Source organism: Puma concolor, chromosome A2 (assembly GCF_028749965.1).
Source record: "Puma concolor isolate L17-30 chromosome A2, mPumCon1.1.hap2, whole genome shotgun sequence".
Lineage (NCBI taxonomy): Eukaryota > Metazoa > Chordata > Mammalia > Carnivora > Felidae > Puma > Puma concolor.
Window position 1 is genome coordinate 5425599 of NC_141668.1, and position 22602 is coordinate 5448200.

The 22602-nt window shown below is 43.5% G+C and overlaps 1 protein-coding gene and 1 long non-coding RNA gene across 9 annotated transcripts in view; one reads left to right on the forward strand and one right to left on the reverse strand.

Annotated features, from left to right (window-relative positions):
* The first annotated feature begins 1013 nt into the window (after positions 1 to 1013).
* On the forward strand, positions 1014 to 3833 carry LOC147582932 (uncharacterized). The gene is made up of 2 exons (XR_015243815.1): positions 1014 to 2405; positions 2650 to 3833. It is a non-coding gene; the product is annotated as an uncharacterized LOC147582932 (long non-coding RNA).
* GALNTL5 (polypeptide N-acetylgalactosaminyltransferase like 5) overlaps positions 2312 to 22602 on the reverse strand; it is a 56832-nt gene continuing 36541 nt past the window's right edge. For 6 of the 8 annotated variants that reach the window (XM_086685838.1, XM_086685823.1, XM_086685809.1 and 3 more), the window contains 4 exons: positions 17748 to 17865; positions 5618 to 5767; positions 2650 to 2846; positions 2312 to 2405 (listed from right to left, as the gene is read on the reverse strand). In XM_086685838.1, the coding sequence (XP_086541964.1) occupies positions 2691 to 2846; positions 5618 to 5767; positions 17748 to 17865 (424 nt within the window). In that variant the 3' untranslated portion in view covers positions 2312 to 2405; positions 2650 to 2690. Of the gene's footprint in view, positions 2413 to 2649; positions 2847 to 5617; positions 5768 to 17747; positions 17866 to 22602 lie in introns of those variants that run through there. The other 2 variants (XM_025929870.2, XR_015243812.1) reach the window with 2 other exon arrangements.

Below are 22602 nucleotides of genomic sequence, written 5' to 3' on the forward strand. Positions count from 1 at the left end.
TGACAATAGGGCCTATTTTACAAAGCTGTGTGAGTGAAATGAGATAATCAAGGAAGGGTACTTACCACAGAGTATGGAACATAATGGGAGCTCAATTTTCACGCAGGTGTATGTTAGGGTAAACTCCTAGATGTATGCTTTAGCTACAGAACTCCCAGGCTTACTTCAGGGCTTGTCTGAGCATTTGATCATACCAAAAACTGTGTTTTGAGAAAAGCTTTGAGAGGGTTAGCAAATATTCCTCAATTAGCTCCAGAACATAAATCACATTTTTAAGTTTCCACCTGAAATAAAAAGTTGCCACCTACAGGCTAATGTAGATTTCCTTTCAATCACACCAAATATTTCGATGTTGGGTTGTTTTTTGGTTTTGTTGTTTTGAGAGAGAGAGAGAGAGAGAGAGAGCGCACACGCAAGTGGAGAAGGGGCAAAGGAAGAGGGACAGTGAGAAATGTGAGCAGGGCCCATGCCCATGGTGGAGCCCAATCTGGGGCTCGATCTCACAACCGTGAGATCACGACTTGAGCCTAAATCCAAGAGTCAGATACTTAACCAACTGAGCCACCCACGGGCCCTTGGATGTTGGTTCTGGTTTCTATTCCAGAGTCAACTGAAACAGTTCTCAAAAGAACTTGTTTAAGCAACACACTACATCATTTCTAAGACCAGTCCACATTATGTAGTACCTGAACCAACATTTAAATTAGAAAACTAAGACAATATTAGTTTTATGGCTCTAAGAACATTTTTTTTTTTTTTGGCAAAGATGGAATTTATAGCATCCTCTGTTATGCTTACCAAAGAAAACAATTATTCTCAAATTTCAAAACTAGAAAAAGTTATTTCAAGATGATACTCTTATATTTACTCTCTAGTATTTATACTAGAATTCTTTTCTCCTGCTAAAGATTTCTGTTTTGTACTTTACACTAATTTTTTTTTTTTTTTTAATTTTTTTTTTCAACGTTTATTTATTTTTGGGACAGAGAGAGACAGAGCATGAACGGGGGAGGGGCAGAGAGAGAGGGAGACACAGAATCGGAAACAGGCTCCAGGCTCTGAGCCATCAGCCCAGAGCCCGACGCGGGGCTCGAACTCACGGACCGCGAGATCGTGACCTGGCTGAAGCCGGACGCTTAACCGACTGCGCCACCCAGGTGCCCCCAGATTGACTTTTTAAAGTCTCAATAAAGTTACCCTGGTCATCTGTAATATCTGAGCCCAGGTCTCCCGATGTCTATCTATCAATAGATTTTATAGAGTATCTTGCTAAAATACCTATGTATAAAGAGATTGTACGCTGGTTCTTTCGTCTTCACATTATATAGATTATCCCAAAGAATACAAGTTCCATGAAGGGAGAGATGTTTTCCTGCTCCCTCATTTAGAAGGATACCTAGCCCTAGATAACCAACCACTCAATTATTAATTGAGCACAATAGATAAGTTGTTTCCTGCTGTAAAAACTAGCTTCTCTTCAACGTAGGCTAGGTTTAGTGATCCCACCCTAAGTCTCCCCCAGTCCTTTTATTCCTTTCAGTGTGTTCTTCCCCTCATTTTCTCCTTGTCTTTGTGAATCAAATACGTTTCCCCTCTCTAGCCACCTTCACCAGGGTGAACACAACAGCCATCCCTCTAACCCAAGAGAAGTACTTTAGACCTTCGGGAGTGTGTTCACACAGGGTATATAGGGAGCCTAGCCACTCCTTCCCCCAATCCCAGCTAAACAGGTCTGAGTCAGAAAATCAATCATCAACAAAGTGCAGAATGCAAGAAGTGTTAGGACAGCTATAGGCCAGAGCCATAGGAGGGGAGAAATATGAACAAGGCAAAACCAGAAGCAAGGCAGGGGGACTGTCTCCAAGTGACAAAGGGACTGACAGCCACAGACAACAAGGCTGGTCTACAGGGCTGGACTGGGCCACCAAGGCAAGTGGACGGGACATCTGGAACTCAGGAACCCAAGCAAGCAAGAAATCGGCACCAAAATCGACACTAGCAGCAAGAAAAGGATCTAGACACAGTTGAGCCAACGTTGGCACGTGTCAACCGAGGCTCTCTGTGAACGTCTTTCTGAGTTCTAGAGTAGGAATGGACAAAGCCTCCCAGAGTGGAGCATCCCCTGTGGTCTAACAGGACCAAGCGAGTTGGGCAAATTCTAGAGACAATACACTTCACCTCAATCCATGGTGTGATAGTTTGCACTGTGTGACAGCGTATCTTTCTAATGTTCACGGTTTTGCCACCCCAGAAATTCAGTGACGTGTAACGAAGGGTTAAGAACTATCATCAAAGCAAGACAGAAAGGCACTCTTATTCTAGAGCACTCTGGTTGTATTTCTTACTGCATTTCACACAATTTCTTGATGTTCCAGACTTTTCTCCTCTATGTTGAAGACATAGGGGTTTTTTAACCCTTTTTTATTTTTATTTTTTTTTTAATTTTTTTTTTTAACGTTTATTTATTTTTGAGACAGAGAGAGACAGAGCATGAATGGGGGAGGGTCAGAGAGAGAGGGAGACACAGAATCGGAAGCACGCTCCAGGCTCTGAGCCATCAGCCCAGAGCCCAACGTGGGGCTCAAACTCATGGACCGCAAGATCGTGACCTGAGCTGAAGTCGGACGCTTAACCGACTGAGCCACCCAGGCGCCCCAACCCTTTTTTAATGAAAATGATTTATTTGTGTTTCATCTGCTGCCCTCAGATGCCTCCAGTTCTGGGAAGACATTATCCAAATACCACTGAAATGATTTGCAACCCAATCGTTTCCTTAACTCGACACGCTCGCTAATGTTTCCATAGGCAACAGATTTCAGGCCAGGTCTTCGTAAAAAAAACTGCTCCTAAATGGAAATAGAGAGTAATTTCATTAAAACCAAACAAATCTTTGGTAATCAAATCGTATCTAACATAGCAGTGTATATTTTCATCACCTGAACTAAAAAAAAAAAAACCCAAAAACAGAACAAAATATCTTCCAATTTCATCCATACGGTGTGGGCAGAGACCCACATGGTGCCTGGAATTCACTCACTCTGCACATATTTGCAGGATGTGTTGTGATGAACCACAACACGGAGGTGGTGTAGTGGGATCCAGGAAGGTTGGGGCCTGCTTCTTAGGAGCCCAAGAATCACAGCCACCTATGTTGTATGTCTCCTTTCTCCTGCTCTCTCAATACTCAAGGAAAACCCTCCCTCCCTGGTCCCAATCAACACTTCCGTGGTTTCAGAAATGAGAGATGGTGTAGTGGCTTAGGGCAAGTGGACTGTGGGGGGAGACAGCCCGGGTTCGAATTCTTGCTCTGTCATTTATTATGTGACCTTTGCCCTTACCCTCACGAGGTTGTCCTGAGGACCGAACAGTGTAATACGTACGGAGCACTGGGTAAACGCAGGCTGACACAGGGTGTCACATCAGCATTGGCCATTGTTATCACCTGGTTAGTCTTCTACGCGCTCGATTTAAGATGGTACTGAGTACAAAAGTCTAATGGATTCAGTCTGCCCTATATTCAAAGAGCTCTCCTAAAGAGACCAAAGCCTCCTTGAAAGCAGAACTCCGTTCTGTTTCTCCCTCTCTCTCTGCCCCTCCCCTGCTTGCACTGTGTCTCTCTTTCTCTCTCTCAAAAATAAGAAAACATTAAGAAAAAATTTTTTTAAACATGAAAAACCTTTAAATATTATCATGATTATGTATTCACGTCTTTGCTTTTCCTTTTAGCTTTGCTATCTAATTATGAATACATAAATTGTATGCCTTAATTTTACTCACTTTTAACATATAGACATGGAATAAATCAGTATATTGCGTTGGGCTGCTTTTGTTCACCATGATGTCTGTTTTTATTTATTTATTTAAAAAAAATTTTTTTAATGTTGTATTTATTTTTGACACAGAGAGAGACAGAGAATAGCGGGGAGGGGCAGAGAGAGAGGGAGACACAGGATCCCAAGCAGGCTCCAGGCTCCGAGCCGTCAGCACAGAGCCCGACACGGGGCTCGAACTCACAGACCGCTAGATCATGACCTGAGCCGAAGTCGGACGCTCCACCGACTGAGCCACCCAGGCGCCCCTGTAGGCCTCACGCCCAGTCCAGTGCAGGGCTCGAACTCACGACTATGAGATCGAGATCTGAGTCAAGGTCAAGAGTTGGATGCTTTACCGACTGAGCCACTCAGGTACCCCCAGCAAGATTTAAGATTTACTGTACCGTTGTGTGTGTATCTCCAGTTGGGTAATTTTCATGGCTGTATAGAATTATATCAGCTAAATATAACCCATTTATCCATTCTGCTCTTGATGAGCAGCTGGGCTGTGTTTTGTTTGGGCTCACATCCACCATGCTGTTTCTAAACATTCTTGTTCATGTCTTCTGGTTGCCCAAAGGCATGCCTTTCTGTGGTGTGCACACAGAATGGAATTGCTGGATCATGGGATACTCACGATCTTTACTTGACTTTGCCAAACTATTTTCCAAAGTGAGTTTGTAATAATACGCCCACCAGCCGTGTCTGAGAATTCCTGTGTTTGCCAATACTTGGTCCTACCAGACGTTTGACATTTTTGCCAATCGAAACGGCCATGTAGAAATATTGACGTTTTCAAAAAAGACTATTATTCCTTTTATAATTTAAAACAATAAAGAGGGGCGCCTGGGTGGCGCAGTCGGTTGAGCGTCCGACTTCAGCCAGGTCACGATCTCGCGGTCCGTGAGTTCGAGCCCCGCGTCGGACTCTGGGCTGATGGCTCAGAGCCTGGAGCCTGTTTCCGATTCTGTGTCTCCCTCTCTCTCTGCCCCTCCCCCGTTCATGCTCTGTCTCTCTCTGTCCCAAAAATAAAAAAATAAAATAAAATAAAAAATAAAATAAATAAATAAATAAATAAATAAATAAAACAATAAAGAAATATTAGATTGGAACCAGGACCTATAATATCACAGCAAGTTCTCCCATTTTTCTCTCCATATATCTGAAAGGAGGTCTTGGGGCTACTGCTGTCTATGTTTGTGCATGGATCCTGGAGGGACACCTTTCAAGTTCAAATGGGGCCATGGCTACATGTTCTCTGTGTGTGCACCCTTTTAGGTCCTGGCCAGGGGCTGCAGCCTTGGGGAGACGTGCAGATGAAGGGGTCTGGCTTTGACAGAGAAATCGACTGTCGGTAGAAGAGAGGTAGTGAAGCCTCTCGCGTGGTGTCCAGACCACAGTAGCCGCACCCTTGGGAACTTGGTACCAGAGGAAGAGAATCTAAAGAATTGCCTATGGGGATGGGAACAGCGGGAGATGTTTGCTTCAGAGGGGGGATCCCACAGGGTGGGGGGCGGGAGGGACATAGATCTGGGCCAAACAAACAAACCAAACTTCCTGGGTTGATGAATTTACTTCTGAGAAACTTGAGTTTCCCCAGCAATTGAGATAAAAAGGAACGTTCAAGTGTAGTGGGTTCGAATGAACTAATTGAGAATAGGGTCTGGGGAAGGTGGATGAGGGGTTGAAGGTGTGCCAGAAATTTAAGGAAACTTGTTATCTGGAAAGGCAGGAACGGGTTCCTGGGTGCCAAGCCCCGTTCCGTATTCTTGCTCGTCTTTCCAAATCAGAGACATTTCCCTCACCTTGTATTCATCCAGCCAAACGTGCGCCAGTCTGAGACTGTTATATGTCATGGCTTCTGCAAACTCAGGTTGATTTGGAAAGCGCTGTTTACTGATGTGTCCTACCCGCGAGCAGGGGAATACAAAGAGTTGGCCTCCACACATCCAGATCTAGACGAAAACAGACAACATTGACGTATGTGTGCTGGTACGAAGCAACTGCTGAATTTTTTTTCACAACCAAAGCAACAGCTAACATTTCTTAAGTTGTTTATTTAATCCTAACAGCCCTATGATATAGGTCCGGTGACTATCCCCATTTTATGGGTAAAGAAACGAATACGTATATTGGCGAAGAAGCTTGCCCAGCGACACCGAGCAGAGTTTAAGGTCAGGAGGTCTGGCCTCAGAGCCAACACTCCGAATGCTAAGTGATTCTGTCTCCCTCATACGTGACCAGTTCCGAGGCTGCTTACGTAGGAAAAGTGGCGGGCTATTTTGTCCTAAGGTATCCTCAAGAATACTCTGAGAATAATTAAGTATTGCTGGATGTCAACAGGTAATGAGAGATGGCTAAATTCGAGGATTCATGTGTTCTGTACTTAACACACTTTGTAATGCTTATTTTTAACAAAGTCTTGACTACACAAAAGTAAACTATGACCATTGAAAAATCAGCAAATGTAGAAAAGCACAGAGAAGAAAATAAAGATCACTTCTTGTCCTAACGCTTGGTGGGTCACTATTTAACCCAGGTCCCCTGTTCTTACACACATGTATACACAACATTGAGATAACTTGTGGTTTTTTCATTTAAAGCTATGTGAAGTTATGGGGCGCCTGGGTGGCTCAGTCGGTTAAGCATCCGACTCTGGATGTCAGGTCATGATCTCACAGTTCATGGGTTCAAGCCCCACATCGGGCTCTGCAATATCAGTGTGGAGCCTGCTTGGGATTCTCTCTTTCTCTGACCCTCCCTTGCTCTCTCTCTCTCTCTCTCTCAAAAATAAACATTTTAAAAAAGTTACGTGAAGTTATTTTAAAAGTTTTGTATTGTTTGGCTATTTTGGTACTTTCCAATTTTTAGTATTATAAATAATAACACAAAGAATGTGCTTATAGTATAAATCATGTGCACGCCGCTTACGTATTGCACAGTACATTAGCCATGACTTCCTAGTTTACTCTAATTCAGTGATCCTTGCATGGTTCGCCAACTAAAACATCCTATCACTCGGGAACTTCAAAATGCAAAAGCCTCGGGCCCATCCAGCCCTAATGAATCAGGAACTGTGGGGCTGGGCCCAGTGATTTGCATTTTAACCTGGTCTTCAGGTGATTTTGGTCACATTAAAATGAGAATCACTGTTCTGACTGATCAAGATCATACATCTCAGCTTTATAGACACTTTTTAATAAAATCCATCTAATCATTTAGGAAATAAGGCTTTCACTGAAACAAATACTCAGACTGGCTTATGAGAGCAATACTTAGGGTGACGCATATCACTTGAGTAGTCAGAAGGGATTCTGTTTAAGAAAATGAAACTTCTGGGGCGCCTGGGTGGCTCAGTCGGTTGGGCATCCAACTTCGGCTCAGGTCATGATCTCGTGGCTCGTGGGTTCGAGCTCTGCGTTGGGCTCTGTGCTGACAGCTCAGAGCCTGGAGCCTACTTGGGATTCTGTGTCTCCCTCTCTCTCTGTCCCTCCCCTGCTCACACTCTGTCTCTCAAAAATAAATATTTAAAAAATTTTTAAGAAAATGAAACTTCTGACATAACATGAGACGTAATGACCCCCTCACCTCTAGAGTTCGTTAGAAATAGCCGGAAATAGCCCCTCAGAATGTCGAGAAAAAATATCGATGGAATTCGTTTTCCTTAGGAAAACCCTTAAATCAGAACTCTGAAGAATTGGGTTCTTTTATCATATCTGCCCCATGTTTATGATCAGACCCTTCCTCTCTGGATCTCGTCTTCATCTGAAGCTGAGAACTACATAGTTGCTCATTTAAGCTACTGTTTGGGGGTGCTTTGTTATACAGCCAAAGAAAGCCAACCGCTACTGGCTATAATGTCCTATTCTTTTTTTTCAAGTGAGAACCTAACGAAATTTGGAAAATCATGAATATCTGTTCAATAATTAGACTTCAGACAGCACTGTGTATTATTTTTGGTATATTCTTACATGTTTGAAATGTTTCAAAAAAATTTTTTAATGTTTATTTTTGAGAGAGAGCGAGAGCGTGAGAGAAAGAGACACTGAACAGGGAAGGGGCAGAGAGAGACGGAGACACAGAATCTGAAGCAGGCTCCAGGCTCCGAGCTGTCAGCACAGAGCTCGACGCGGGGCTTGAACCCACGAACCACGAGATCACAACCTGATCCGAAGTCGAACACTCAACCGACTGAACCACCCAGGCACCCCGAAATGTCTCTTTATTGGAAAAGAAATCTGGCCATGAGTGCAGAATAGAAAATCAAAGTAATCAAAGTGATAAAAGAGGTACAAGAGTAAAAATTTTATCAAAAACCTTTCTTGAAAATCAAATTGAAGGAAGCTATAGCAATGTTGCCTAACCTTCATAGGGCTCATGTGTTTGTTCTTCTACTCAATGCATTTGTGTCTCAGTTTCCTCATCTGGAAAGTGAGAATAACAGTACCTACCTCACGGGGTTGTTATGAGCATCACATAACTTGATACTTGTAAAGTGTTTAGAGTTTTTATTTTTCATATTGTTTTTAATTGAAATTTTAGTTAACATCCAGTGCAGTATCGATTTCAGTAACTCATCACTCACGTACAACACCCAGTGCTCATCCCAAAAAGTGCCCTCCTGAGTACCTATCACCATCTAGCCCATCTCCAACCCACCTCCCTCCATCAACCCACAGTTTGTTCTCTATCATTAAGAGTCCCTTGTGATTTATTTCCGTCTCTTCTCTTCCCCCCTTCCCCATATGTCCATCTGTTTTGTTTCTTAAATTCCACATGAGTGAAATCATATGGTATTTGTCTTTCTCTCATTGACTTATTTTGCTTAGCATAATACATTCTAGCTCCATCCATGTCATTGCAAATGGTAAAATTTCATTACTTTTCATGGCTGAGTAATATTCCATCTTGTGTGTGTGTGTGTGTGTGTGTGTGTGTGTGTGTGTGTGTGAGAGAGAGAGAGAGAGAGAGAGAGAGAGAGCATGAGCAGGGGAGGGGCAGAGAGAGAGAGAGAGAGAGAAAGACAGACACAGAATTCCAAACAGGCTCCAGGCTCTGAGTTGTCAGCACAGAGCCCGATGCAGGGCTCGAACGCACGAACCATGAGATCATGACCTGAGTCGAAGTAGATGCTTAACCAAATGAGCCACCCAGGCGCCCCTAGAATAGTTCTATTTTTAGTTTCTTGAGGAGCCTCCACACTGTTCTCCAGAGTGGCTGCACCAGCTTGAATTCCCACCAATAGGGCAAGAGGGTTCCCCTTTCTCCACATCCTCACCAACACCTGTTATTTCTTGTGTTATTAATCTTAGCCATTCTGACAGGCGTGAGGTGGTGTCCCATCATGGTTTTGATTTGTATTTCACTGATGAGTGATACTGAACATCTTTTCATGTGTCTGTTAGCCATCTAGATGTCTTTTTTGGGAAACCGTCTATCCATGTCTTCTGCCCATTTATTAACTGGGTTATTTGTTTTTTGGGTGTTGAGTTCAATAAGTTATTTTGGATACTAACCCTTTTTCCAATATGTCATTTGCAAATATCTCCTCCCATTCTGTAGGCTGCCTTTTAGTTTTGTTCATTGTTTCCTTCACTGTGCAGAAGCTTTTTGATCTTGATGAGGTCCCAGTAGTTCATGTCTGCTTTTTTTCCCCTTGCCTTTGGTGATGTGTCTAGCAAGAAGTTACTCCAGCCAACGTCAAAGAGGTTGCTGCCTGTGTTCTCCTCTAGGATTTTGATGGTTTCTGGTCTCAGATTTAGGTCTTTCATCATTTTTTTTTTGCTATTTTTATTTAATATGTTTTTTAAATTTACATCCAAGTTAGTTAGCATACAGTGCAACAATGATTTCAGGAGTAGATTCCTTAATGCCCCTTACCCATTTAGACCATTCCCTCTCCCACAATCCCTCCAGCAACCCTCTGTTTGTTCTCTATATTTAAGAGTCTTTTATGTTTTGTCCCCCTCCCTGTTTTTATATTATTTTTGCTTCCCTTCCCTTATGTTCATCTGTTTTGGATCTTAAAGTCTTCATATGAGAGAAGTCACATGATATTTGTCTTTCTCTGACTAATTTCGCTTAGCATAAAACCCCCTAGTTCCATCCACGTAGTTGGAAATGGCAAGATTTCATTCTTTTTGATTGCCGAGTAATACTCTATTGTATATATATACCACATCTTCTTTATCCATTCATCCATTGATGGACATTTGGGCTCTTTCCATACTTTGGCTATTGTCGATAGTGCTGCTATAAACATGGGGGTGCATGTGTCCCTTCGAAACAGCACACCTGTATCCCGTGGATAAATCCTAGTAGTGCAATTGCTGGGTCATAGGATAGTTCTATTTTTAATTTTTTGAGGAACCTCCATACTATTTTCCAGAGTTGGCTGCACCAGTTTGCATTCACCAGCAGTGCCAAAGAGATCCTCTTTCTCCGCATCCTTGCCAACATCTGTTGTTGCCCGAGTTGTTAACATTAGCCATTCTGACAGGTGTGAGGCAGTATCTCAGTGTGTTTTTGATTTGTATTTCCCTGATGATGAGTGATGTTGAGCATTTTTTGTGTTGGTTGGCCATCTGGATGTCTTCTTTGGAGAAGTATCTATTCATGTCTTTTGCCTATTTCTTCACTGGATTGTTTGTTTTTTGGGTGTTGAGTTTGATCTTTCATCCATTTTGAATTTAATTTTTGTGTATGGTGTAAGGAAGTGGTCCAGGTTCACTCTTCTGCACATTGCCGTCCAGTTTTCCCAACACCATTTGTCAAAGAGACTGTCTTTTATCATTGGATATTCTTTCCTGTTTTGTCTAATATTAGTTGATTATATAGTTGTGGGTCCATTTCTAGGTTTTCTCTTCTGTTCCATTGATCTATGTGTCTGTTTTTGTGCCAGTAACATACTGTCTTGATGACTACATCTTTGTAATGTTGCTTGAAATCTGGAATTGTGATGCCTCCGGTTTTTTCTTTTTCAGGATTGCTTTGACTCTTCAAGGTCTTTTGTGAGCCCATACAAATTTTGGGGTTGTTTGTTGGAGCCCTGAAAGACATCACTGGTGGTATTTTGATGGGAATTGAATTAAATATGTAGATTGCTTAGACATTGTATCGACATTTTAACAACGTTTGTTCTTCCAATCCATGAGCATGGGATGCTTTTCCATTTATTTGTGTCTCTTCAGTTTCTTTCCTAAATGTTCTATGGTTTTCAGAGTATAGATCTTTTTTCTCTTTAGTTAGGTATATTCCTACATCTCCCGTGGTTTTTGGTGCAAATGGAATCTATTCCTTAATTTCTTGTTCTGCTGCTTTATTATTGGTGTATAGAAATGCAACAGATTTCTGCACATTGATTTTATATCCTGACACTTAGCTCAATTAGTGTATTCTAGCAATTTTTTGGTGGAGTCTTTTGGTTTTCTACAGAGAGTATCATGTTGTCTGCAAATAGTGAAGGTTTGACTTCTTCCTTGCTGATTTGGATGCCTTTTATTTCTTTTTGTTGTCTGATTGCTGAGGGTAAGACTTTCAGTACTATCTTAAATAGTAATAGTGAGAGTGGACATCCTTGTCTTGTTCTTTTTTTTTTTTTTTAAATTTTTTTTTTTTTCAACGTTTATTTATTTTTGCGACAGAGAGAGACAGAGCATGAACGGGGGAGGGGCAGAGAGAGAGGGAGACACAGAATCGGAAACAGGCTCCAGGCTCTGAGCCATCAGCCCAGAGCCTGACGCGGGGCTCGAACTCGCGGACGGCAAGATCGTGACCTGGCTGAAGTCGGACGCTTAACCGACTGCGCCACCCAGGCGCCCCCCTTGTCTTGTTCTTTACTGTAGGGGAAAGGCTGTTTTTCCCCATTGAGGATGATATTAGCTGTGGGTCTTTCATATATGGCTTTATGATGTTGAGGTATAGTCCCTCTATCTCTATTTTGTTGAGGGTTTTTATCAAGACTGGATGCTGTATTTTGTCAAATGCTTTGTCTGCATCTATTGATGGATCATATAGTTCTTATCCTATCCTTTCTTCTTTTTTTTTTTTTTTTACGATTTATTTTTGAAAGAAAGAGAGTGGGCACGAGTGGGGAAGGGACAGAGAGAGAGAGAGGGAGACACAGAATCTGAAGTGGCTCCAAGCTCTGAGCTGTCAGCACAGAGCCTGATGTGGGGCTCAAACTCACAGGCTGTGAGATCATGACCTGAGCCAAAGTTGGATGCTCAACCTACTGAGCCCCCCAGTGCCCCTCCTTTCTTTTATTAATGTGGTGTATCATGTTGATTGATTTGTGGATATTGAACCAGCCCTGCATCCCAGGAATAAATCCCACTTGATCATGGTGAATAATAATTTTAATGTACTGTTAAATTCAACTTGCTAATATCATTGAGAATTTCTGTATCCATGTTCATCAGGGGTGTTGGCCTGTAATGCTCCTTTTCAGTGAGGTCTTTGTCTGGTTTTGGAGTCAAGGCAATGCTGGCTTCATAGAATGAGTTTGGAAGTTTCCTTCCATTTCTATTTTTTTGTTTGTGTTTTTGGAACAGTTTGAGAAGAATGGGTATTAACTCTTCTTTAAATGTCTGGTAGAATTCTCCTGGGAAGCCATCCGGCCCAGGACTCTTGTTTGTTGGGAGACTTTTGATTACTGATTCAGTTTCTTTGCTGGTTTTGGGTCTGTTCAAATTTTCTATTTCTTCTTGTTTCAGTTTTGGTGGTTTGTGAGTTTCTAGGATTTTGCCCTGCGTTGGCCTCTGCTGACAGCTCGGAGCCCAGAGCCTGCTTGGGATTCTGTGTCTCCCTCTCTCTTTGCCCCTCCCCTGCTCACGCTCTGTTCCTCTCTCTCTGCCCCTCCCCTGGCTCACACTCTGTCTCTGTCTCTCAAAAATGAATAAACGTTTAAAAAAATTAAAAAAAAAAGCCTTTCTGAATAATTACATCAAAGCTGTAACTATGGACTGTGGCTGGTAGGAAGGAGCAAAGTGGACAGAGATGAGTGATGGTTTAGACCTAGATCTAACCACACATGATGAAGGAAAGTGGGGCATGAAAGGGAGATTGGAGACCAAGAAAGTACTCTGGGGGGGCTGGATGGTTGCGGGTGGGTAGAGGGCATCACATTATCCACCCGAAGAGGAAAGGACCATGGGAGGAAGAATGGGTTCGAGGAAGTAGAAAGAGCTCTCTTTTTGAAACGTTGGGGTTAGGATGCCTATGGGACACACATCCTACAGGAGAGTAACCTGTAGGCAGTGAGATGCACAAGCTTCTGGCACAGAAGGACCTGGGAAGGAGCTAGAACTATGTCACTGGCATGTAGTCATTGAGGCACGATGCGGATGAGGTTACTGAGAAGGGGAAGGGAGAAAAGAAACAGGGCCTTGGGGAAACCTATGGAGTCAATGGCAGGGTCCCAGGTCCAGAGCAGTGTACCTTGTCCGCATCTAGGGCCACCAGGATGGAGTGCCAAGCCACGCAGGCTGTTGGGGACAATTGGAGGCCAGCCTCCGGTCCACCAGGAAACCAAAGTGCAGATCTGAAGCCTGGTTAGTACCATCCCGAGGCTGGGGTCAAGCTGCAGCTCCGTGGGCACCCAGCCAATCCCCACTTTCCCGAGTGATGGGAACACCGAGGTCAGGGCAGCTAAAGCAAATTCAGAGCTTTGGAGGCTTCCAGAAATGACTTAGAAAAGAACCGAGCGGGTGAGGTCTCCAGGCCTGCCATTGAGTAGATAGTGGAAAGCAGGACAGAATAGGCTTGGGGCATATACCTCCGGTTCTGCGAATTGAGCCAAGTTGCTGGGGTGCTCAGAGCCCCAGTTTCCCCCTGTAAGTAGGAGATCCTGGTGGCACCCACCTCACAGGTTTATTATGAAGACTGAGTTGATATTTGCAAGATCTCAGAGCCGTGCGTGTCACACAGATGAGCACTTGTTAAACAAAGGAAACGTATTTTTCTCCTTTACCCCGTAACTTAAACATGCCATTTCTGCAGGGAAGGCCATCTAAGACACACACCTCCCTCAACACAAGTCTAGATTCCCCTCTCATATGACCTCTTGGTACCCTGTACTTCTCCTCCACTGTATGTATCAAAAATACCTAATCATCGGGGCGCCTGGGTGGCTCAGTCAGTTGAGCGTCTGACTTCGGCTCAGGTCATGATCTCACGGCTCGTGGGTTCGAGCCCCGCGTCGGGCTCTGTGCTAACAGCTCGGAGCCTGGGGCCGGCTTCGGATTCTGGGTCTCCCTCTCTCTCTCTCTCTCTCTGCCCTCTCCTGCTCATGCTGTCTCTCTCTGTCTCTCAAAAATAAATAAACATTAAAAAAATAAAAAAAAAAACAACAACCTAATCATCTCTGTCTACTTCAACAGAATGGAAGCTCCAAGCCATCGGAAGCCACGTTTGCACTGCATGAGGCTGCATTGCACACAAGGCACAGCCTTTTGCGCATAACGGGTTCTCAGTATTGTTGAGTGAATGAACGAACGAACGAATGAATGAACGGGCGAGGGTTGTGCCTTCTTCCGAATGCCCAGCATGTGGCAGAGCCTCACATAGGAGGTGTCCCTTAAATGATGGCTACATTGACCCTAACCAGAACTCCTGAGAGAGTCTAACCTAGCAAAATACAGATCTGGGTACTGTCACCATACAGGCGTTAGCTACGGCCTCGGGAGTAGATACAGGTATGCCACGGCCCCTGGCCGGTCAGCACGGAGGTGCTACACCCAGTCCTGGTGACCTGTCCTGCCAGGTGCTGTCTCTTTAGTCTCTGGATCATGGGAAGCCCACAGGTCTCCCCGGGAGCAGGTGTGCTGCCTGTGGGAGGCTATCAGTTCAGAATTGAGGTTCTTTCCCACCAGATAAGGAAATACTGCACTATATTAAGTCAGCCCAGAGGAGCACATGGAGGGAGAAGGGACAGCTGATAAGATAACAGTCCTGGGAATACCCACGCTTCAGAGATGCACAGAAGAAATTCCTGCAGAGGAAACTGAGAGCAACAGAGCTATGGAGGAGGAACCAGAACACTGTTCTATAGTGCCAAATGTTGCAGCCACCTCCAGTACATAGAAGAACAAAGCCGTCCACTAGGAACATCAATATTAAATGGGTGACAGTTCCCCGAGGGATGTCCCCGAGTGCTGAGGGCCGCCAGGATGCTGATTTATTGGAAAGAAGAGTGAGGAACGGAGACGAAGGTACAGGTGTCAATCGTCTCGTATCAGGAAAGACAGGGCCCCTTATCTCGGTTAGAGACCGCTGCTGATGTCAAGAGAGCTCTCTAGCTATTTATTAACTTACGTGTTTGTGAAAAGAGAGACTCACGCATACTTAAAAAAAAATATGAAGGGGCCATTAGGAACGAAGCAGTCGACAATACTGAAGCAAGGATAATTAGTACCTTTGAATAATAAGTTAGCTGCTATTGGCTATCTGGAGGGAAGAGAGAGCCAGAAAAAGGAAGACACCCCCTCTTCAAATATGTACGTATCATTCACAAAATTGATTTTATTCTGAGACAAACAATGTGCTCATTAAGATATTAGGTCCTGAAAGGGGGAAACCCCATATACCACATTCACAAAGAGCGATGTAATAAAACAGGGAATAATCAACCAAACAATGAAAAGCACTAAAGTCCTGGATATTCTAAAATAACGCCTGCATCAAAAGGGAACATATGATTGGGGCTGGGGCGGGGGGTTGCGGGGGAGAAGCAATAAAAAATAATCAGCTCACAACATACTGCCAAAGTATGTTATGTATTGCTCTAGATATGTTTATATTCACAATAAAGTGTCTGAAGCATTATGAAAGAAGTCTGTGCTTAAAAGAACACTAAGCCGGTGAACAAAGCCAAAAGAAGGAAGTGGGAGAGAAAAAGTCCGAAAAAGAAAACACAAAAAAGCAATTACAGTAAACATTTTAATGCATCCTAAGAAAATATATGCAGTTCCAAGTATGATCTCTGCAGATGATTTCAGAATGTAAAGAACAGATGGCAACATTTAAAGAATAATTATAGCTGTCACTTATTAAGTAGCTCCCATAAATTATCTGTCTTTACAGCTTTGTAATAAAGATCTTTTTCTTTTTCTTTTTTTTTTTCATTTTACCCGCAAGGAAACTGAAGCTCAACCAGAATTTGAATTTAGTCATTGATTAAGCTGTTTCCTCTACACCAGGTTGTCTCTGTTGGGAACAGACAAACAAGGCAGAGAAAAGTGAGAAAAAATTAAGGGTGATAAGGTGAGCGCACAGCCCAGATTTTCATGCACAGTTCAAAGTGGCCGTTATAAAAATCTATTAGAATTTAGTCAAAAGCCAAAACTTATCTATGATACACACACAATGAATATCCGAACAGTACCTTAGTGTTTTCTTCAGACTCTCTCTCCAGGAATATTTACCTTGTACTTTATTCTCTACCCCAATTATTTCATTAAATCTTCACAACATTGGAATTTAAGACACCAAATGAGCAAAGGAAAAAAAAAAAAGAGAGAGAGAGAGAGAGAGACAAACCAAGAAACAGACTCTTAACTCTAGAGAACAAATTTCTGGTCATCAGAGGGGAGGTGGGCCAAGGGGTGGGTTGAACAGGTGACGGGGTTCAAGGAATGCACCTGTTGTGATGAGCACAGGCTGAAGCATGGACTTGGTGAATCACTATATTGTACACCTGAAACTAACATAACGCTGTGTGTTAACTATACTGGGATTAAAACAAAACAAACAAACGGGCGCCTGGGTGTCTCAGTCGGTTAAGCAACCTCCTTCGATCTCACAGTTTGTGAGTTCAGGCCCCGTGCTGGGTTCTGTGCTGACAGCTCAGAGCCTGGAGCCTGCCTCAGGTTCTGTGTCTCCCTCTCTCTGCCCCTCTCTCACTTGTGCGCACGCGCGCTCTCTCTCTCTCTCTCTCAAAAATGTATTTATTTTTAATTTTTAAAAATTAACTTTAGTTAAAAAAAAACCCCAAATATTCACAAAATCCTGAGAATGGCATTTACATTTATTCCTATTTACTGGGTGAGGAAATGGGAAATTAGAAAAATTAATGGCTGACCAAGGATCCTACAGATCCTACAGATCCTACAGAATGGGTCAAGGGACCCATTCTGATGTCTAATGTCCACTGATCTAGTATCACGGGAATATTTACAAGCCAAATCTATGTTTACATTTGAGATGTAGTTCACATTCCACAAGAAATTCACCCTGTTACAGTATACAATGACTATTTTCACGAGGTTGCCCGATGATCACCACTCTCTCATTCTGGAACATTCTCACCACCTCCCAAAGCGCCCTGGGACCTATCAGCACTCACTCACCTACCTTCTGTTTCTATGGATTTGCTTAGGCTGTGCCTTTCCTAGGACCGGACTTAGTCACATAAATGTGTGGCCTTTTGTGTCTGACGTCTTTCACTCACCATACTGTTTTCAAGGTCCGCCATGCTGTAGCAGGTATCCCGGGATTCAAGAGTTGAAAGACCAACCCAGACATCCCCTACCAAGTCCTCTCGACTTGCAGATAGAGAAACCGAGGCCTAAGATAGCCCACAGAGTTAGTGGCACCCAAGTCCTCCACCGTCTAATTCTGTTATTTCTACCGCACCACGACCACCAAGAAAATCGGTGTAACAAAAAAGAGTTTTCACAAATAAATAAAAATATTGCATTAGGTCAACACCTCATACGTTAGAAATAAAACAGCATACAGTAATATAAGCTGATATTTTACTATTGTCAAATTTTGCAAGGAGCCCCCTAGATCCTTTATTTCATGTGATGCGGGAACGGTACCGGATGTTCAGGTGAGAAAACGGGGCATAAATACCACGGCACGCCTCTGGACTTGACGTCAGCTTTCACTCTCTCTGTACAAAGCGAACTATTTAGAAAGTAGAGTCTGAATTACCCTTAACGAAAGCTCCAAATTTTCTGCTCCCCAGAGGTTCATGCCCTTGTCGTACTGTCCGATCTCATGAAAGTAATGCCTATTTATAGCAAAAATTCCCCCAGCCATTGCAGGTGACCTAAAAAGGATACATAAATATTAAATCACAGGTTCAGCCATTATGGATTTTTGCCAAATTTACGGTGAATGTTAGCAATAACATGAAAACTAGAAAACGACGATATTAAGACCAAAATCGTTAACTTAATGTATATTTAACTTGATGGATATACATTACATTGAATGTAAAATTAGTAAATTGAAGCCATAACTACCTAAAAGTAGGCAGTAACTTTCCACTTAGCTCTCACCAAATTGTGTCAGCTATATATTCTAAATGTTGTCTTTTTCTCTCTTTTTTTTTTTTAAGTTTATTTAGTTTTGAGAGAGAGAGAGAGAGAGAGAGAGAGAGAGAGGGCATGAGCAGGGGAGGGGCAGAGAGAGAGGGAGACACAGAATCCGAAGCAGGCTCCAGGCTCCGAGCCGTCAGCACAGAGCCTGACATGGGGCTTGAACTCATGACCTGTGAGATCACGACCTGAGCCAAAGTCGAGTGCTTGACTGACTGAGCCACTCAGGCGCCCCAAATGTCGTCTTGTTCTTAAAAGGGAACATCATATTTAGAATGTGAGTTTCCCCTGGAGATAACTACTTGACTTGGGGAGTAGAGCTTACAGATCTCCCTTTCTAAGCACGTTAAGTGAATATACTATTTACTTCTGGGAAAACCATGAAGTTACAAAACATCTTTTTTGTTTTGTTTTGTTTTGTTTTGTTTTGTTTTGTTTTGTTTTGTTTTGTTGTCCCACGACAGCAAGGCCCAATAACACCGAACTGAGTAGTATGAAAATAATTTCAAGTTCATTTATTCATTCATGTTTGAAAAAGTACACATGAAGCACCTGTGATGTGTTAGGGAGAAGTTAGTGCATCAACGGGCCAAGATCCCAGCTCGTGCGGGGGACCAGGGTGGAGGGAGGGACACTAGTCGCTGCAGTGGTGCCAGAGAAAGACAATGGAGTCATGGATAAGGTAGCGGGACGTGGCCCAGTGTCTGATGTATTTTGAGGACGGGAGACAGCAGGTTTGCTTACAGGTGGGGGGTGGGGTGAAGGAGGAAGAGAAGGATGAAGGCTCACCCCAGCGTGTTGGCCCGGGGACGTCACATCTGCACTGAGATGGAGATACCGAGTGGGCAGGTTTTGGGGGGAAGATTCAGCTGGGGACATGAGTGAGCTCTCCATTCACTCTAGTGGAGACGCCAGTAGGCAGGTGCATGGAAGCGTCTGGCACTCTGAGAGTGGCCGGGGCCAGAGACATAACTTTGGGAGTCCTCAAGATATGGCAGATACACAGCACTCTGGCAGCGAGGGGGGCGTGGAGGAGACCACGAAGAACTGTCCTGGGCACCGTGACAGCAAGAGGTCGGAGGAAAGAGAGGGAAAGAGGAGCCACCGGTGCAGGAGGAAGACCGGAAAACCGTCTGCCGGTGGGCCCCGAGGTGAGGACTGAGAACCAGCGCGGCACCGACACGGGAAGACCACTAGCGCGTTTTAGCGGGTGGGGGCGCAGAGCCAGATTCAAGCGAGTCTGAGACACCAGAGCACAGAGTTGGAGATCGTGACACAGCCAGCTTTTTCTAAGAGGCTTTAATGCGAAGGAGAGCAGAGGAAAGGAGAGGCGGCCGATAAAGGAAGATTGTTTTTTGTAATCGGGAGAGGTGACGGTGGGCCTCGAGAGGAGCGGTCTCATCGGGTGGGCCAGATGCGACCCGCCCCGTCTGCGCCCTGGGTCACCGTGGTCCTGGCCAAGCCAGGGGGCCCCGCTGCCACAGCGTTGCATTGAAATTACATCTCTACCCGACTTCCTTCGCACTGGACTCTACACCCTCGAGGGCAAAGGCCACGTTTTCTGTTGTGACCACAGTGTCTGGCAGCAAAGAGTTGTTAAACTGATAACTGAAGCAGGTTCACAAACCGGTCTTTAAAGTTAGGCCGTAGGTTCTGTTGAAAATAGGGTAAAAAAATACTTACAGCTCAGAGAACCCAAGTTACACCCTCTCAAAAGGGAAAGCTTTTATTCTAAAAAAAAAAAAAAAAATCTCGAAACTGCTGGGAAGTGTGTGCATGTGTGTGTGTGTGTGTGTGTGTGCACATGCGTGTGTCTTACCGGAGAAACGTTGAGTCATGGTGCTAACTCGGGCACGTCTGAGACACCGGGAGAAAGGATAAAACGTCGTGATGCGTCCTTGAAGAGGCCCCGGGTGGAGTACAGGGGGCACGTCCCTTGGTAGCGGTGACCTCCCCCCACCCCCGCACGTCCCCTCCCTGGGGAAGCTGCGGGGGGAGCCACTGGTGTGAGCTCAACGCCACAATTCTCCTTGCTTGCTCTAAGTTTGCCAAAATTCCCTGCATCTACAGTTTTTTTTTTTGAGCTGTTGCAAACGTGAAGAAATGTATCTTCAGATGTGAATGCTAATTAATGCCATGGATAATACCTAAAATTCATTTTTCCTTTTAACCCTTTAAAACTACCGACTTTTTCTTACGTTATCATACATTATCCTTATGATATAACAGTCGAGCGTTGAATCACATGAGTTTGAACTGTGTGGGTCCACTTACATGTGGATTTTTAGATAAATACAGCACAGTACTGTAAGTGTATTTTCTCTTCCTTCTGATATTAACATTTTTTTTTTGCTCTAGCTTATTGTAAGAATACAGTATGTGATACACGTGGATTTAAAACATGTTAATCAACTGTTTATATTATCAGTAACACTTCAGTCAACAGTAGGCTCTTAGTAGTTAAGTTTTTGGGGAGTCAAAAGTTAGTATGTACAATATACATTCTATAAATAATTAGTATCATACTGTGTTTTATGGCCTGAGTTTTTATTTAGCCTATTGTGAGAATTTTCCTTTTACATTAATTAGCTTTCAAAACCTTTGTATAATATTCTACAGAGTATGAATATAGTTTTTAACCATTTTAATATTGAACGTTTATGTTGTTTTTATTTTCTAACTGATATGAATGTTGATACAATGTGTGTCTCTGATTTACTTCTCCTTAACTCCTTAGGGAAACAGTTCAAGAAGTGGGAGTGTTGCGTTAAAGAATAACATAAGATTTTTAATGTATATTGTCAGATTGTTTTCAAAAAGCACATGTGATTATGTGTATACTAACAGTGTATTAGAATTCAAAAAACGTTACTACTCAGCGACTATCAGGAATATAATTTCCCTAGTAAAATTTTTAGAGCCTAAAGCACGCCTGATGTGTGAAATATGGAAACATTACAAAATTATGTAGATCTTTTTTGTAAATGGAATACTTCATTTTAAATTAAATAAGTTCATTTTGAGATGAACTCCAAAGATCGATGGTTTATTTATTTATTTTTTTAGTAAATTAGGATGTCTACGCACGACCTTTTATTTATTTATTTAATTTCAAAATTTTTTGAGTTTATTTATTTTGAGAGAGAAAGAGAGAGAGTGAGCAGGCAGAGGGGCAGAGAGAGAATCCCAAGCAGGCTCCACGCTGTCAGCACAGAGCCTGACGCGGGGCTCAAACTCACGAACCGCGAGATCATGACCTGAGCCGAAACCAAGAGTTGGATGCTCAACCGACTTGAGCCACCCAGGCACCCCACATTACATTTTATTTAAATACAATGTGTCTTTGTCCCTTTTCATTTCGAAGTCTCTAACAGTAACAACAGTAAGTATGTATACTGATCACTTCCCCTGCGTCAGGCCTTGAGCTATGTTCTTTCCAAGTGGCGTCTCACTTAATCTCCTCACTAAAGCAGAGAGGCGTGTCTTTAATATCATCACCATTTCACAGGTGAAGGTACTGAAGCTGAGAGAAGTAACAGACCCAGCAGAGGCTACCTTACTGCACAACTCCATGGATGCCAATCACCTCTAGTCTTTATGAACAGTACCTTCTGGAGATGAGCAGTACACAGCCTATACAGCTGTATGTAGCAGCCCTGAACAGCTAACAAGTGATGGCTGGAGCAGAGCAAAGATCGGAGTTATACACAGTGGAAGGCACGTGAAGGGATCTATTATCCTAAAAGCAATGGAAAGACATTGGGTGACACGGGCAAAGTGGAGTTTTAAGAACGATGAATGTAGCCAGAGAGAGATCGGACTGAGGGAGGACAGCCTGCAGGCCAGACTGTTCCTTACAGTGAGGGCCTGGACCATGGGGACAAGCAGAGAGATGGACAGATGTGGTTGCGAGTCGTCACAATGGATGGGGCACCCGGAGCGGGTTAATCACTGGATTAGAGTAGGCAGTGGGAGACTGCAGGTGTGGTCATGCTTATGGCTATGTAGCATTCCATTATGGTTCCAGAGTAAGGTACTAAATAATTCCCCAGTTATTCCTCCCGACTCTTAGTCCTTATCTCATCCTCGAATTTCGTCACCAAGGGCAGGGGCTCAGGGTGGGGATAGGTACTGGGATCAAGGGAAGTGATAAGGTTTGGAAAATCCACTTGGAGCAGTGAGACTGTAGAGAAGCACAAGACTGAAACTATCAACGTGTAGAAGCGTTAAGTTCACGTCTCTTAAAGGAACAAAAAACATGGTGGACTTGGTCCAGAGTTGGAGATTCGCAGGGCTACTGTGGCAGAAGGGGAGAGGGATGTGGCAGTCGAAGATGTTGGCAAGAAGAACCGTGAATTTATAGATCAGAAAGTCTAGGCCACAGAAGAAGAAAGAAACCGTGAACAGTAAAAGCAGAAATCAAAGAACTGGGGATCCTGATGATGTCCAGGGGGAGGTGTGGGCGG